The sequence below is a fragment of the Prionailurus bengalensis genome, chromosome F2 (genome assembly GCF_016509475.1).
Source record: "Prionailurus bengalensis isolate Pbe53 chromosome F2, Fcat_Pben_1.1_paternal_pri, whole genome shotgun sequence".
Classification (NCBI taxonomy): Eukaryota; Metazoa; Chordata; class Mammalia; order Carnivora; family Felidae; genus Prionailurus; species Prionailurus bengalensis.
The window spans coordinates 32,990,554-33,007,011 of NC_057353.1; the positions used below are offsets into that span (position 1 = coordinate 32,990,554).

At 36.7% G+C, this 16,458-nt stretch overlaps 1 protein-coding gene across 7 annotated transcripts in view; it reads left to right on the plus strand.

The window, feature by feature from the left end:
- RALYL (RALY RNA binding protein like) overlaps positions 1-16,458 on the plus strand; it is a 724,524-nt gene that overhangs the window by 671,737 nt on the left and 36,329 nt on the right. For 6 of the 7 annotated variants that reach the window (XM_043601289.1, XM_043601284.1, XM_043601283.1 and 3 more), the window contains one exon: positions 15,042-15,214. The exons of the other annotated variant lie outside the window; for it this stretch is intronic. In XM_043601289.1, the coding sequence (XP_043457224.1) occupies positions 15,042-15,214 (173 nt within the window). The remainder of the gene's footprint in view (positions 1-15,041; positions 15,215-16,458) is intronic. 7 annotated transcript variants of the gene reach the window in all.

The following is a 16,458-nucleotide window of genomic DNA, read 5'->3' on the forward strand; positions in this document are numbered from 1 at the left end:
CTTTTACCTCCTGCCAATGAGCCATATAGGACTCAAGAATGAAAAGAAGCCAGATGTGAGTTGGTGGTATAGCATAAGGAATGAGAGATATAAACTCTGGTTCAGATTCTCACATGCCAGTGACTGGGCCTTCTCCTTTATAGAATGAAGATAATAATCCCCACCTCACTTTGTGAGAAACAAATAAAATATCACATGTAACTTATATGGCACAGTAATTAGCACAGAGTAAAGGCTCGGTAATTAGAGCTGTTTGGCATTGGTACTAACACAAGCATATGACTGCAAAGAACATTTCCTGCTGTTTTCACGCAACCCATTTTTTTAAAAACATGAGCCATATACCTAGCATGTGGCAGATTTTCATCAATATGAATGTGAAAAAATAGATAATACAGAATTGTTTTTATTAAAAATTTCTATTATCAGCATATTTTCCACTATAAAAAGATATGGGCAAAAGATTTGAGTGAACATTTTTCTAAGGAAGACAAACAGATGGCCATCAGGTGCATGAAAAGATGCTCAGCATCACTAATCACCAGGGAAATGCAAACCGAGACCACAAAGTAATATTACATCACACTTGTTAGAATGACTAGTATCAAAAAGACAAGAAACAACAAGTGTTGGTGAGGATGTGGAGAAAAATGGAACCCTTGTGCACCATGGGTAGGATTGTAACTTTCCACTATGGAAAACAGTATGGAGGGTCCTCAAAAGATAAAAAATAGAACTTCCATATTATCCAGTAATCACACTACTGAGCATTTATTTGAAAAAAAAAAAAAAAAACCAAACAAACAAACAAACACTGCCTACAGTTCTTAATAGAGAAATTTAGATTTTAGGAAGTTTTTTTATATGCTGTCCATGGCAGTAATGTAAAGTGTTTCTGTGACTGAACTATCCTGTGATGTTGCCTAAATCAATATTTCCCTTTGAGGAACTTTTGTGAAATTCGTTATTATGTAAAACAACCCTTACAGCAAAGGACTTTGATAACCAATTTGCACTTCAGTTTAAAGGATTATGGAGAACTCATTTAAATATAAATCACCTCAAAGAGAAAAATGTGATCCTTATTCTATCATATTATACCTTCCAGTTTCCTGCAATGAATAATACCTTTCACTTATCTTCTTGGGAGATCATCTATAAATGTAACGCCAAAATTCAAAGCTTGCATTTTCTTTTCATGAGAGGCTGTCACCTTATTTTTGTACGTGTTTAAACTTTCCCAGTCATGAGACATTTATTTTTAAAATGATAGGCTTAGTCTTTTGATATTTATGTCTTTCTTACTTTAACATGTTAGGAAGAAAATGGAATTATTTAATTTGTAATTTCATTCACTTAGCAATTGTCTCCTGAACAGCATTTGTATTTAATGGAGATAAGGTGATTACTTTCTATATTTTCTTTATGAAAAGAAAAGTCTTTCCTTGTAAGGAAAGACTCAAGATTAGATTATAGAAAACGGCAAGAAATATGATAAAATTCTTAAAAAATACTCCATATCTCCTTACTAAATTTAAGGGAGCACTCATTTTAATGCTTACTCTGTTGCAAACTAATTATCTGCTGGCTAACTAACATTTACTCTTCATTATTACTCTTTCATACATCTCCCATTCCCAGTCTTAGTTATTTGATAATGAAAGTATCCAGCATAGGGGTGCCTGGGTGGCTCAGTCAGTTAAACATTCCACTTGGGCTCAGGGCATGATCTTGCAGTTCATGGTTCGAGCCCTGCATTGGGCTCTGTGCTGACCGCTCAGAGCCTGGAGCCTGCTTCAGATTCTGTCTCCCTCACTCTCTACCCCTACCCCGCTCGTGCTTTGTCTCTCTCTCTCAAAGATAAAAAATAAATATTACCCAAAACTTTTGAAGAAAAAAAAAAGAAAGTTTCCAGCATAAAATACTGACAGGAAATGGAAGATCATGAACCAAAGATGGGGAAAACCACGCAACATGGAGATTGTACAGTATTCGAGTCATAGTATCATTTTTTTTCTTCTTTGTAGTGAATTTCTAAGCTATGAGGATTAATTGTAATGAAGTATCATTACTTGATTTTGTATTCTATATAGTGACTAGTAGATATTTGTATGGCATCCTGTCTCTTTCTTTGAGATTGTAAGCTTCCTGAGCACATGGTCCTGTCTTCTCTTCCTTTTCTAACTCTTTCCAACATGTAGTATGTACCAGGCACAACCTGGCAAGTCATTTAACTTCTCTAGGTCTCAACCCCTCAGATGTAAACTAGAGGAATGATTATGACCTCAAACATAAATCCCAACTTTTAAGCTACAAATAGTATGAATCCATAATGCATATGTTATTCTTTTCTACTGAATAATTCAATTAACATAACTTTGGAATGTAGTGACTATGTAGATAATTGAAAACAACAGATAACACATATCAATTTAACCTACAACTGTGCCTCATTCCTAGATGATTCTTTTAAAAGAGCCCCATATAAATGGCCACATATGAATGGCACAATTTATATGTGGTTTGCACAGTGATGTTAAATGACCAAAAGGGATAAAAGAAGTGAGAAGGAAAACTAGAGACTGGATATCTATAATGGGCACAATTAATCCACAGGTACCTATATGTAAAAAAAAAAAAAAATCAAACTTCAGGTATAAAGTCTCTGATGTGAAAAGGCAAATAGACATTATTTAATTCAGCTTTATTCTCAGTGGTATGCCTGATACATGGCCAGCCAGTGTGCTGGGACAATTCCAATGATAATAGCCAGAGTTTGACCTAAGCATTGGAGAGGCCACAAACCAGGTCCCACAGGAAAATTCATCCTGCCCAGATGTTTGGTAAAAGGAAAAGAATTTTTAAAAATAAATTAATATCCAAGGGGCTCCTGGGTGGCTCAGTCTGTTAAGCATCCCACTCTTGATCTCCACTCAGGTCATGATCTCACAGTTAGTGAGTTCAGGCCCCACATCGGCTCCACGTGAGTAGTGCAGAGCCCGATTGGGATTCTCTCTCTACTTTCTCTCTCTGCCCCTCCTCCCTCCCTCCCTTCCTCTCTCTCTCCAAATAAATAAACATTTAAAAATAAATTAATTATTAATTAATTAATATCCAAGAATTATAATATTACAAATAAATATAAAAATATATAACTGCTTTTGAAAAGTTAGTATCTTTCAATACTGCTATCAGTTTACACATGGCATACTCTTTTCAGTAAGCTAGTATTTTTATTTAGCCAGTTCACACATTAATGTCATTTACTTGGACCCTAGTGATATTAGCGTCTCAGACTCCTACGGTCAGTTCTTCTACTGCACCAAACCAAAAGGTCTTTTGCTCTCATTTGGTCTGGTTATCTGTTTTACGCCCCCTGAAACCAAGCTTAGTGTCCAACCCACTATGAATGTAACAGCCAATTAAATATTTTAAAAGAGCTATAATTTTCTCACTCCCAACCTTTGAACAGAGAGTCAACATAATTGGCCCACAGATGTGCCACTTAGGTGCATTCAAACTTTTGTCGTGGCATCTTTGAGCCCTTCTTTTCCCTAGACAGATGTCAGTAATTTTTTCATCTGCTACCCATGTAATTTGGTTTTGCATCTTGCACCATTGTCGTCTCTCTTGTCTGGTAATTGCATGGTTTGTCAACCCCAGATTGAGGTACTCCAAATGGAAAACGTTGCTCCAGTTATGATGTGACTGCTGCCACCTGTAACGTGACTGCTATTTCTGTTCTGAATACCTTACTGCTAGCATTTACACACTGGATTAAACCGGTGATGTCTCTGGTCACAGATATTGAATTAAATACATGAATGGAGCTCTGTTCTCTCCTAAAACTGCATTAAAATGGTAGGATTTTTAAAAAATCTCTAGAAGAGTTAGAGATTTTAAAAATCTCTAAAAATTTTAAAAAAATTTTTAAAACCTCTAGGCATAAAGAGAATGGGAACAAAATTTTAGAAACTGGACAACAGATGGAGAAGGTACCTGAGTTAGCATACATACCCTAGAAATCTAAGTCTAATTTTAACCACAGAAATCCCAAAAGGCTGAAAATCAAAGACATCATGTTCCTCTGGAAAAGGAGGTATATACATGGCGGCAAGTCTGTTAAGGAATCAGATTTCTGTATTCCCAACTGTCTCTGACCCACTAGAAATCTGGAGAAGTTACCTATAGAATAGCTAAAAAGCAGATCCCAAAGCTGGTAAACAACAAATTTGAGTGCAGTTGAAGACAAGGAGAGAAGTGAAAGTTTACACAACTACTGTAGAAATTCCAAGCATTCTACCCCCTCAGCTGCCAGACTATTGGCAAGACACCAGAAGTTTTAATTAGGGAGATGAGCATCCTAAAAAGAAAGATTTTTTTTTCAATATATGAAATTTATTGTCAAATTGGTTTCCATACAACACCCAGTGCTCATCCCAAAAGGCGCCCTCCTCAATACCCATCACCCACTCACCCCTCCCTCCCACCCCCCATCAACCCTCAGTTTGTTCTCAGTTTTTAAGAGTCTCTTATGCTTTGGCTCTCTCCCACTCTAACATCTTTTTTTCTTTTTTTTCCTTCCCCTCCCCCATGGGTTTCTGTCAAGTTTCTCAGGATCCACATAAGAGTGAAAACATATGGTATCTGTCTTTCTCTGTATGGCTTATTTCATTTAGCATAACACTCTCCAGTTCCATCCACATTGCTACAAAGGGCCATATTTCATTCTTTCTCATTGCCACGTAGTACTCCATTGTACCCCAATGTTTATAGCAGCACTCTCAACAATAGCCAAATTATGGAAAGAGCCTAAATGTCCATCAACTGATGAATGGAAAAAGAAAGATTTAAAGATGCTGGCATAGGCGTCACCCAAGAAAATGGTCAACCACATCATCCTGCAAAAACAATATCCCTTTGCTTACAAAGCTGCCCCTTGATATTTTAATACCTCACTGTTCAATGAATGGACAAGCATCACCCAATAATTGCAAACACTTACCATGAAAAGGAGATATCAAAAAAGGGAGAAAAAAAGAAAACTTGGATGAAACATTGTGCAGAAGAAAGAATAAAACTTTAAAAGAAAAAGTAAAAAAAAAACTGATTAACATACTCAGAAAGAATGAGAAAATATTGCATTCATGAAATAAGAACATGAAACTAAAAATGAGTCTTCAGAAGACAGATAAAAGAGCTTTTAGAAATTAACATGTGATAGCACAAATAATTCAGTATTGGAAGACAAAATTGAAGAAGAAAATAGATATGGAAACTAGGAGGGGAAGGATATGAAAATTACTGGATGAATATCTGAATAATAGGGTTACAGAAAGAAAGAGGGGAGATCATCAAAAAAATTTTTAGAAAAAAACCTGAAGGGAACATGTGGGTGGGGCAGTCAGTTAAGCATCTGACTGGCTCAGGTCATGATCTCATGGTTTGTGGGTTCGAGCCCCGCATCGGGCTCTGTGCTGACAGCTCAGAGCCTGGAGCCTGCTTCAGATTCTGTGTCTCCCTCTCTCTGCCCCTCTCCCCCACTTGTGCTCTGTCTCTCAAAAATAAATAAATGTAAAAAAATTTTTTTTAAGAAAAAACCTGAAGAACATTAGTTAATCAGGTTGAAAGAATCCACTGAATGCCTGAAAAAATGCACGAAAAAAGATGCACATCAAAGCATCTCATTGTGATATTTCAGAACATGAGGGCAAAGAGAAGGTCCTACCATCTTCCAGAGAGACAGGAAAGGAGAGAAAACAGTTTTCATATAAAGAAACAGGAATCAGAATACCAATAGGCTTCTCAACAGCCACACTGAAAACCAGGAGGCAATGAAAACATACTCTAAAAATTCTGAGGAAAGATCATTTACAAGCTACAATTCTGTACCTAATGCCCAAACTATTAAATCTGAGGGTAGATTAAAGACATTTGCAGATATATAAATATCAAAAAATGTATCTCCGGTTCACTCTTTGCCTGAAAAGGACCGGAGGAAGTAGTTCACAAAAACCAGCAGGTAAACCAAGAAAGGAGAAACGTGGCTTTCCCAAAGCAGGGAAATCCCGAGGCAAGAGCAAGGGGAATCACAGGATGGTGGTAAAGGAGAGTCTAGCATATGAGCTGTGCAACAGACCCAGAAAGAAATCGAAATCCGAACAACTCAAAAGCTCCGGGAGAGACTTTTTCAAGATGAAATTGATAGAATGGCTAACGGGTAGGTAAGTGAATTGGTTTGAAACAAGATTTACAGGTCTAGTTAAAGTTGGCACAAGTAGGTATCTGTACACAGGGAACTGAATTAAACAAAACGAAATAAGATGAAAAGTTCAAGGCACTTTTTAACACCAAAGAAAATAATACTGTTCAGGAAAGAGAAATTATGTGTTATACACTAACAACTTAGCTGCACAAAGCATTTTCATACTTAAAATTAAGTAAACACAGAACATTGATCTAATCTAATTTACAGTGTAACTCCCTAGAGTGCTGGGACTTAAGTGGGGATTGTATGACAGAGAATTGAGTCCTCAGCTTCCTAAGTATGATACCAATAGGTAGAGCCTAAGACTGATCAAGAGACAGCAACAGAAACACGTATTTAGAAATATGAGGGCATGTATTTAAAAGAATGAGCTGAGTTGAAAGCCTTTAAAAGAGCTGAAAATGGTGAGCAGGTAGGAACAGAAGACTGCTATTTTTCATAACAAGTCTTGTGGAAATATTTAACTACAAAAATTAAGTGTTTTAAAGAAGCTAAATTTAAAGTTGTGAAAAGAAAGTGACTTGTCTTTAGCAGTTGGATCAAAACCTTTCCCTTTGCTTACTGGAGAATTTCCAACGGCTATCCCTCAGGGAACTGTAAAAGAAAATTGCACTGGACACTTATTAAACATGGCATAGGAAGACTTTATTCTAGACTATTGCAGTAGGGGTCAAGACTAGTGCAGTAGGGGGTGGAAATTGAACGCTACTAAAACAAAAGGCAGGATAATTCTTAAACGCTGGAGTAAGCTAATGGAAAAGTATTAGAGGACATTAGTACAGAGGTTGGTTGGTATGACTGGGCCATCTGTGTTTGCTAATTGACTGTTATGGAAGATAAGCTTCTACTCTCCCACAGAGACTATCTTTCTTGATGATTACATTTCAAGGGGATGACTTCTAGGTTTTAAGAAAGACAGGCCTAGGTTGCAAAAGATTTACATCTCAAAGGGGCATAAAAAAAACTTTACAATTCCAAGTTTTCTAAAGTAAATGCTCTAAGAAAAAAGAGGTCTGGAGCCTATAGTCAGGAGGGAGCTGAGGGGTACATTAAGGTCCTTGGTAATAACTCAATCACCATCTTTCAAAATGGAAATCTTTTTCCCCACTTTCTTATCTATACTCTCTGTGTCCAGTCTCTGTCACATCACCACTCTATAAGTCCTGTGAATCAAATTGCCAAATTAACATTTTCTGTTCCTTCTACAACCAGTGTTGCAAAATGTTACCTTAGCATATTTTTACCTCTTCTCTCTGTTTTGCCAGTGCTATTGCCTGTACCCAAGCCCTCATCTCTCACTTGCTCTAATGAACTCATCTTATTTTTTATCAGCTTTATTGCATAGGCATAAAACTCACCCATTCCAAGAGTGTAATTCAATGACTTCTTAGTATGTTACTGAGCAGTACAACCATCACCACAAAGCAGCTAGAACATTTTCATCCTCCAAAACCTTACCTGGTAGCCAGTCACCCCACTTCTAGTTTGCTTCCTCCTTAATTCTTCCTCCTTGTGGCAAATAGATTTACACTAGCAAGACATCTATAAGTCCCCATACTTAAGAATCAAACAGAACTAGATCCAATCCCAAAACTTACTAGTTGTGTGGTACTTGGTATTTATAAATTTTGAAGCTTGTAAAATAGGAGTTGGGCTGCCTTTGTGGCTCATTCAGTTAAGCATCTGACTTCACTCAGGTCATCATCTCACGGTTTGTGAGTTCAAGCCCCCACATCAGGCTCTGAGCTGAGAGCTCAGAGTCTGGAGCCTGCTTCAGATTCTGTGTCTCCCTCTCTCCCTGACCCTCCCCCGCTCGCACTCTGTCTGTCTCTCTCAAAAATAAATAAACATTAAAAAAATTTTTTTTAATAAATAAATAAATAAAATGGGGGAAATTGGGTGCCTGGGTGGCTCAGTTGGTTAAGCGTCTGTCTGACTTCAGCTCAGGTCATGATCTTGCAGTTTGTGAGTTTGAGTTCCATGTCCGGCTATGTGCTGACAGTTCAGAGCCTGGAGCCTGCTTCAGATTCTGTGTCTCCCTCTCTCTCTGACCCTCACCTGCTTACACACACACTCTCTCTCTCTCTCAAAAATAAATAAACATTTTTTAAAAAGTAAAATGGGGGAAATTAATATCTATTCCTTAAAATTGTGAGGTTTAGGGGCGCCTGGGTGGCGCAGTCGGTTAAGCGTCCGACTTCAGCCAGGTCACAATCTCACGGTCTGTGAGTTCGAGCCCCGCGTCAGGCTCTGGGCTGATGGCTCAGAGCCTGGAGCCTGTTTCCGATCTGTGTCTCCCTCTCTCTCTGCCCCTCCCCTGTTCATGCTCTGTCTCTCTCTGTCCCAAAAATAAATAAAAAAACGTTGAAAAAAAATTAAAAAAAAAATTGTGAGGTTTAAATAAACACAATGTATCTGTAATTTTAAAAATTATTTATATTGGGGGTGCCTCGGTCACTCAGTTGGTTAAGCATCTGACTTCAGCTCAGGTCACAATCTCACAGTTTGTGAGTTCAAGCACTGTGTCAGGCTCTGTGCTGACAGCTCAGAGCCTGGAGCCTGTTTCAGATTCTGTGTCTCCCTCTCTCTGTCTGACCCTCCCCGGATTGCACTCTGTCTCTGTCTCTTTCAAACCTAAACATAATTTTTTTTTATTATTTATATTGAGTCTGTGGTGACTTTAACAATCCAGGGTACTCAATGAGAACAACTTTGAGATCATTTTCTCCAGGAATGTACTTCTATAACTGACATTTTAGTGTGAAAGCAATTATCCTATGAAACTTTCTTTATGCTCATTTATGTCATTATTAGTAATACCATGCATAATCCGTTGTATCTTTTTAAAAAGCATTTATTGAAATCTTTGAGTTAAGGGGCGCCTGGGTGGCGCAGTCGGTTAAGCGTCTGACTTCAGCCAGGTCACGATCTCACGGTCCATGAGTTCGAGCCCCGCGTCGGGCTCTGGGCTGATGGCTCAGAGCCTGGAGCCTGTTTCCGATTCTGTGTCTCCCTCTCTCTCTGCCCCTCCCCCGTTCATGCTCTGTCTCTCTCTGTCCCAAAAATAAATAAATAAAAAAAAAAACACGTTGAAATCTTTGAGTTAAATTCCTATTATATACAGGTGTTGTAATATAGAATTTTTTTAAATACAGCTTATACTGGTATGCGAAAACAATAGTTATAGAATACTAGCTTGACTCTAATGAATAATGTGACTGTTTTATATCAACATTCTTTCCAACCATCTGCTAAGTACAATTTAGCTAGTAATTAGCTATCAATTAAGCCAGCCTATCAAAAAACTTAATTGCCAACTCAACCAATTTTCAGAGTTATATTAATGATATAATAGCTATGCAGCAAACTGAATTTAATGAAAATACTTTGAATATATATCCCAACAATTCTAACTTGTTTTCTATATCATATATCGCTTATGAAATAGAAATGAGACATACAAAAAATGTTTTGAATATGAAGATTGAAATTTAATATAAATTCCTTTCTTTCGTGGCTTTTTAAAGCCTGAGGCATATTCCCATAAACAGAAGTACTTAACTAGCACTTGTACTTCTTTTCCTTTGATAACCATTATTTAGTTGGAGCATGTGCCCCTAACCAAACAGACTTCTTCATTCTTTAATTTGAAATTATCTGGTTACTGAGGAGATTCAAAGCTCTATCAAATTAGGCCTTTTTCTAGAGATATATTAGGAAATAGCCCAGGCTATGGAAACAGAAAACCTTAAGTGGGAACTCAAACACTTGCACTTATTAACTGTGTGACCACAGGCACCTTTTTTTTCTCCACCTGGAAAATGATAAAGAGGCCTACCTTGCAGGATGTCTCAAGGCCTGTGGTTAATGCATGCTGCAAGGTCAGTACTTTGTAAGCACTCACTAACTTGGAGCCATAACCTTTTTTTCCTCCTGAAATCCTTATTTATGTAATATTAGAGATATCTTTTAGGCATATAGCTGCTAGATTTTTGGCTGTTAATACATTCTTCAAAAAATATCTAAAATTCACTCTGACAACCAAAGAAATCCTATGGCCAACCTGTCATTCAGACTTAAAGAATTCAGCAGAGACTCCAAAAGATGCCAGTGTTCCAAGGTGGGCATCCTCCCATAGGTCCTTGCACACTTCACATTTTATTTTTTCTCCTGAAGACTTATCGTGTAAAAAGGAACAATCTTCTAAGAAACTCTTAGACCCCGCATTTTATTTGACTTAATGGTATGGGACTCTCATGTAAAATGTGACAAGGATGTTTCTTTTAAACTCTGTGGATTCATATTTTTGCAACCATGGTGCCAAATTCAACAATCACTCTGACTCTATGAAAAGAATTTGACACCCACACATTTATTTTCATTTTTTGGTCCCATCACAATTCATGAATATATTCAGCAGATATTTCATTTGCATGTAAGGCTCTGAGTGAACCATCAGGGCTACAAAGATGGATAAAAATGTTTCTTCCCCAAAGAACTTTAGTGGTAGAGACATAAATGGGCGTGCACACACATACATAGTACATATACGCTCAGCACTCACAATAAAAAGGAAAAAGTGATAAACAGAAAAAATAATTATGTAGGTGAAGAAAATGTCACAAAGGCAGGAATAAACTAAAAAATACTCCTCATTTCTAGGAGAAATAAAGTTAGATAATTACTCACAAAAAATAGAACAAGCTGCTTTGTTTCCACTTCAACAGAAAAATTACTGGATCAAAACCGCTTGTTAAACTGTGAACCAACAGTTTAATAAACAAGATGTGCTTTCATGTGCGATTTTATTCCTGGAACCTATCATTGTTTATCGATTATAACATTTCTTATGAGGTAATGACAGAAATCTATGATGACTACGTATTACTGAAGTACAGGTTGATTGTATTTCTGTTAAACTGCTATGAATTGACTGCCATTGTAATTAAAGGTTTTTTTCTCAAACCAGATAATGTCTTCCATGCATTTAGCCTTCAACTTAATTAATGGATGAATGAGGATGAGTCCTAGGTTTTGGTTTTTTTTTTTTTTGCATTGAACACTATTGCCTCTGAAACTGGCTGTCAGAGGAGTTGCATGTATGTTGTATAACATACATGAAAAAGCAGAGACTAACTTAAAACATTATGTCTGTCTAAACAGAAACGAAGGGACCATGTCAAAGCCCAAATTGTCCTTGTAATGTAGATGCTTAATGGTCAATAGTAATGAATGATTTTGACATAAACCGTTTGCCTAGAGCAATAATACAGGTTCAACTCAATAACCATTTTTGAGCCTGTTACGATAACATGTTTGTGTCGCCTTTACATTTTAAAACACTCATTTGAGTATACAACAACTCTCTGAAAGATGCTATTTTCATGCTCATCTTTTAGAGAAGAAAGCTATAGTTAATAGGATTAGTAATTAACAGAATTATGGATCTTAAATTCTATATCGTTTCTAATAGCTTATATTATCTCTTCTACACACAAGGCATTCAGTAAGGGGTACAGAGCAAATCAAACTATTTCTTGATAACTGACTTGTATTGCACTTTTCACTTTACAGAAGATAAACATCTATATTATCCCCTTTGAGTGTGACAATAACCTTTTGAGGCAATAGCTCTAGTATTAGAGAAACTTAAACACCACAGAGAGGAGGATAAGACAAGAGTAGACTAACTATAAGACAACGTTTGATTTGGGCTTTGGTTATCAGGGAAGAAGGGATGTCATTCAGTTTAGGAAGATAAGGAGAGTCAGCATGGATTTCAAACATAACTGCAACAAATTGATACACAAAGCCAAATGAGGGCTAGGCATCTTTAAGTTCTGATCCCACATGGGTTCTCTGAAAATCTTCTGTGGTTCTTTGGCCAAAAATTTTCCAGAGGGGGAAAATAAGAATATTACTTTCAACATTAAAAGCAAGGGTTTCCAGAGAACAAATACTTCTGAAAATCATTAGAGAAGAAATGTATATGTCAAGCCAAATGAATTTCCAAAATAATATTAATCCTAAGTTGTGTATTATGACAAAAGAATAAACATAATGACCTAAAATCCAGAAAGTCTGGCTTTAGGAAAAGTTATATGATACATTTTTCACTGTATAGGATAATAATTGTCCAATCCCAAATGCCCATTCCTCTCTCATTCCTGAAATATCCGCACCAAGTCATGACAGCAGTGGTATTTTGAATGAGTGGTAACCTAGAGTGGCAAAAAGGGAGGGGTCAAATGATAAACACAAAAATCACTCTAAGGAGAAAGGCTGAAGGATGGAGACCAGAGTGGCCAGAGGCATTGTGCTGTCCAAAGGGTCAGCCATAGTAGAGGCTATCAGGTAGAGTATGGGATGTGATCAACAGCAGAGATTCAAAACTTCAGTGCTCAAACTAGTCTGCCCATCACAGTGTTTTCTACATTGGTGCTGATCATGAATGTGTAGATGGTTAAAGGTCAAGAACTACAGAGGTCAGTGATAGGTGGAAAGAAGGTGAGATGAATAAAAACTAGCAATTTTCAGTAACAGTTAAGTTCAGCATGTGGTCTGTGTCTGTGTCTCTTGCCTGATTTGCCTTCCTTTTAATCCAGAGACTTGGGTAATCTTCTCCCAATTAAACTTTTTGGTTAAGTTTTACAATAATCACTTTAAAGTCTTCATAAGACTTTCTATGCTAAAAGTGATGTAGATAAGACATCAGAGAAGAAGGAATTTAAGCTACTTGCTTTCATCAGTACACTCACATATATGAAGATAAAAAGTGTAGCTTTAAAAGCAGAATTTACATCATCACTACAGTAGTTATGCTGATCTGTGGAAAAAAGCAAAACTGACAAGTTGATAGAAAAACATCATGAAATGTATAGTCTGTGTCTATATATGGGAAGTAAATGAAGAAAAAGACCTTAGGTTTTGTCATTTTAAGTTGCCTGTAGTAATTATTTTTAGCCTTTTTGGACCTACCAGCTCTTCTCCTCCTCTGAAATGGAGCCTCAACCCCACAAGTTTTTCAGTTATTCCTGATCTTACCAGCCCTCTTGTTCCATGCCTACTGGTGTTGTTATCCTGACACTTTCACAGTGAGGAGCACACAGTCTCCTTTTTGTATGTAACAGTACACATTTATGTAGTCCTTCATAGTATGCAAAACATTTCCAAAATAGAAGCTCTGTTAATCCTCACAGCCAACCCCAGAGGTAGGTTTTTTTTTAATCAAAGCTTTTATACAGATGAGGAAAGGTTGACCTAATACATTTAAAGGACCTGACCGAATGGCCAGGCCCAATGCACATGATTCCACTGGCAAGTAGCTAAGTTGGAACTAGAATGCTGTCCTCTGACAGCAGGACCAGAGCACAACCCTATCCTTCTGCCTTATTTTCAATACATAAACTTTATTATTTGGAGAATTAAACTGCAAAAATACATGTATTTACACAAGTAACTATTACAATTTTAAACAATTTGTAGAAGAGGATACCTGCTTATTTATACATCATTTTTATCAGTTTGTTGATTTACATGTTACTTGTATTTGAAAAGATTTGTGCTGAGTCAAAATATATGTATATCAATGCTTACTTTCTCTTTAACTCACATTTTGAAAAAGACTAGGAATGAACACCCCTCAATTTATTTGGCTCTATAAACTGTCTTTATTGCCATAAAAATATAACTATATAAGCTTAAAAGGTAGTATCTCTTAAAATTCAAATCAAATAATGGGATAATTATCTGATAAAATTACAGTGATCGAAATGAGTGAAAATCACCCAGCTTTTGAGATAGCCATGTATACATGGGAATAAGTTAAGAGAAGGAGGTAGAGTAACTGATCTTATTTATTCAATACCCAATGCTTCTTGATATTTTCATAGGAGATGAAAACCAACCACTAGGGGAAATATTTATTATGTTGTCAGCATAATTCCCATCAGAGTGAATTTCTGTAAATGGAGCATGCACACCCTGGTAATTGTAGGGAATTCTGTTAATGTAGAATGTAACTTCATCTGTTGAGCACTTATTATTTGCAAATAACTCTACTAAACACTATTCCAAACCCTGGAAGTTAAGTAGTTATCCTAATTATATGGATGAAGAAACTGAGGCACAATAAAGGTTAACCACTTTGGCTTTGCATAACAAAGTTAGTAAATCTAACACCAGAATTTTATTCGTAACCACTGCAGTTAACCATATCTGCCAGACTCTAGTCTAGTCTAGAATGTAGACTCTAAAATTTCAAATTATTGTTCACATAGACAAGTTGTCTGAAAGACAACACATGTGCTTTTGTACTTTTTTTCCTTGGGGAATTTTTGTCTTTTTCAATTAAGTTTGAACTTGTCAATGAGCTTTCTTCATCTTCCCTCATTCAGTGAACAAGTTCTATGTTTTATGTGATTTTTACCTTCTGTTTTTGTTATATTTTTTCCTCTAAGAGTATATCCCTATTAGAAAAGAATATATATAGCTGGAAAGATCCATCTATTTATGTAAATATTTATTTCTTTTATACTAGTATCATCTAGATTTCCTAATTTTTGCTAATTCCATTTAAAAGTAAACATACTCCCATGAAAATGCACACAGATTAGGCACGTAATTTACATGACTGAATAAATTCAACCAGAACATAATATGACCTTATCCTCCTCACACAGAATTTACCCTTTCATAGACTGTTTTTTCATGGTTTATCCAAATGGCTCATGAGCAACCCAAGGTAGTAGTCATTTGCTTTCTCCCCCCCCAGAAGCTCAGAAGAAGCAATTGGAAGAGAGTATAGAGCTGATCCAAGATGAATGTGTGTCAGAGAATGCAGATCACTCTACAGAGGAGCCTGCTGAAGGAGGGCCAGATGCGGATGGAGAAGAGATGACTGATGGGATAGAGGAGGACTTCGATGAAGATGGGGGTCATGAGCTGGTAGGCACTAAACATTTGGTGTTCACACACTTTGGTAACAGCACCAGCATGTCAGCCACTCATTCATTCTAAAATAAGGATAAAATATCTGGGGATTATTTATTTCTTATATGCATATATGTAAGGCAACATCACTACAGTGCTTTGCACATAATAAGTGCTCAATACATTTCTGCCAACTTAAAATATGACCGAGTAAGTTAATGGACAGTTGAAATATTATATATGAGATTAGTTATATTTGAAGTTCCAAATGAAAGGTTCTCTCTTCTGGATGCTCCATCATAAAAGGAATCTTGCATTTGTGCAATTATATGTGAACTACATGTGGATATAATATCCTGGCAATGAATGACCATCTACTGGAAGATACATGGCTCCCTCTCTCACTCAATAGTATCACTCAGTGATGATAATTGTCTTTACTAGTTGTATGGCCAACGGTTGTTTCTACAGTCTGCAGACTAAGATGACCCTTGGTATATGGCCAGTTTGCCATCATCAGTGCTAGTGCTGCTTGATAACCAGTTTTTATGAGCTAAGGATTTAGCCAAGACTTGATTCTTTATGTGTTTTATTTTCCCAACGTTGTAATCATACTATTCATTTCTGATGTCCTTACCTATATACTCACACCAAGGACTTGGTAAATCTATGCTGATGAAGATGCGGTCTCTCATATTTTATCATCCATGAAACCAAACATACTATTTTAAAGGGATTGACTAATAAAAATGATGAGAGGGCAAGTGTGAGTGTGTGTGTGTGTGTGTGTGTGTGTGTGTGTTGCCAATTCTCAAATATCTCTGTGGACTGATCATATTAAACTTGACTTATCCCAGGTAATATCAGATTCCAATTTGTTAACAATACTTACTGTTACTTAACTAATTTTGACATGGTGGTCGTTGTTTTGGCATGGTAACCACTCTGTCAGTAATTTCATTTATGGAGCTCTGTATTGATTTTTTAACATTCCAGTTCTGTTTAAATTGCATGGAACCTTCATTTAAACTTTTCAAATATGAGTCTTTAATAACCACCCTTATTTCTCCAAAAGCCTGCCTCAGTTTGAAGGGCTTTGGTTACTTTTTGAATGGTTTTGATTTCAGAAATCTATTGAGAGGGACTAGAATGAAGAACTTAACAACTTTTTCAGCTTCTCCTCAGGCCAGACTCTAATTCAATAACTTAATTTCCTCAGCCCATTCTAATCAGACTTTTGATATCACCATTCTATTGTG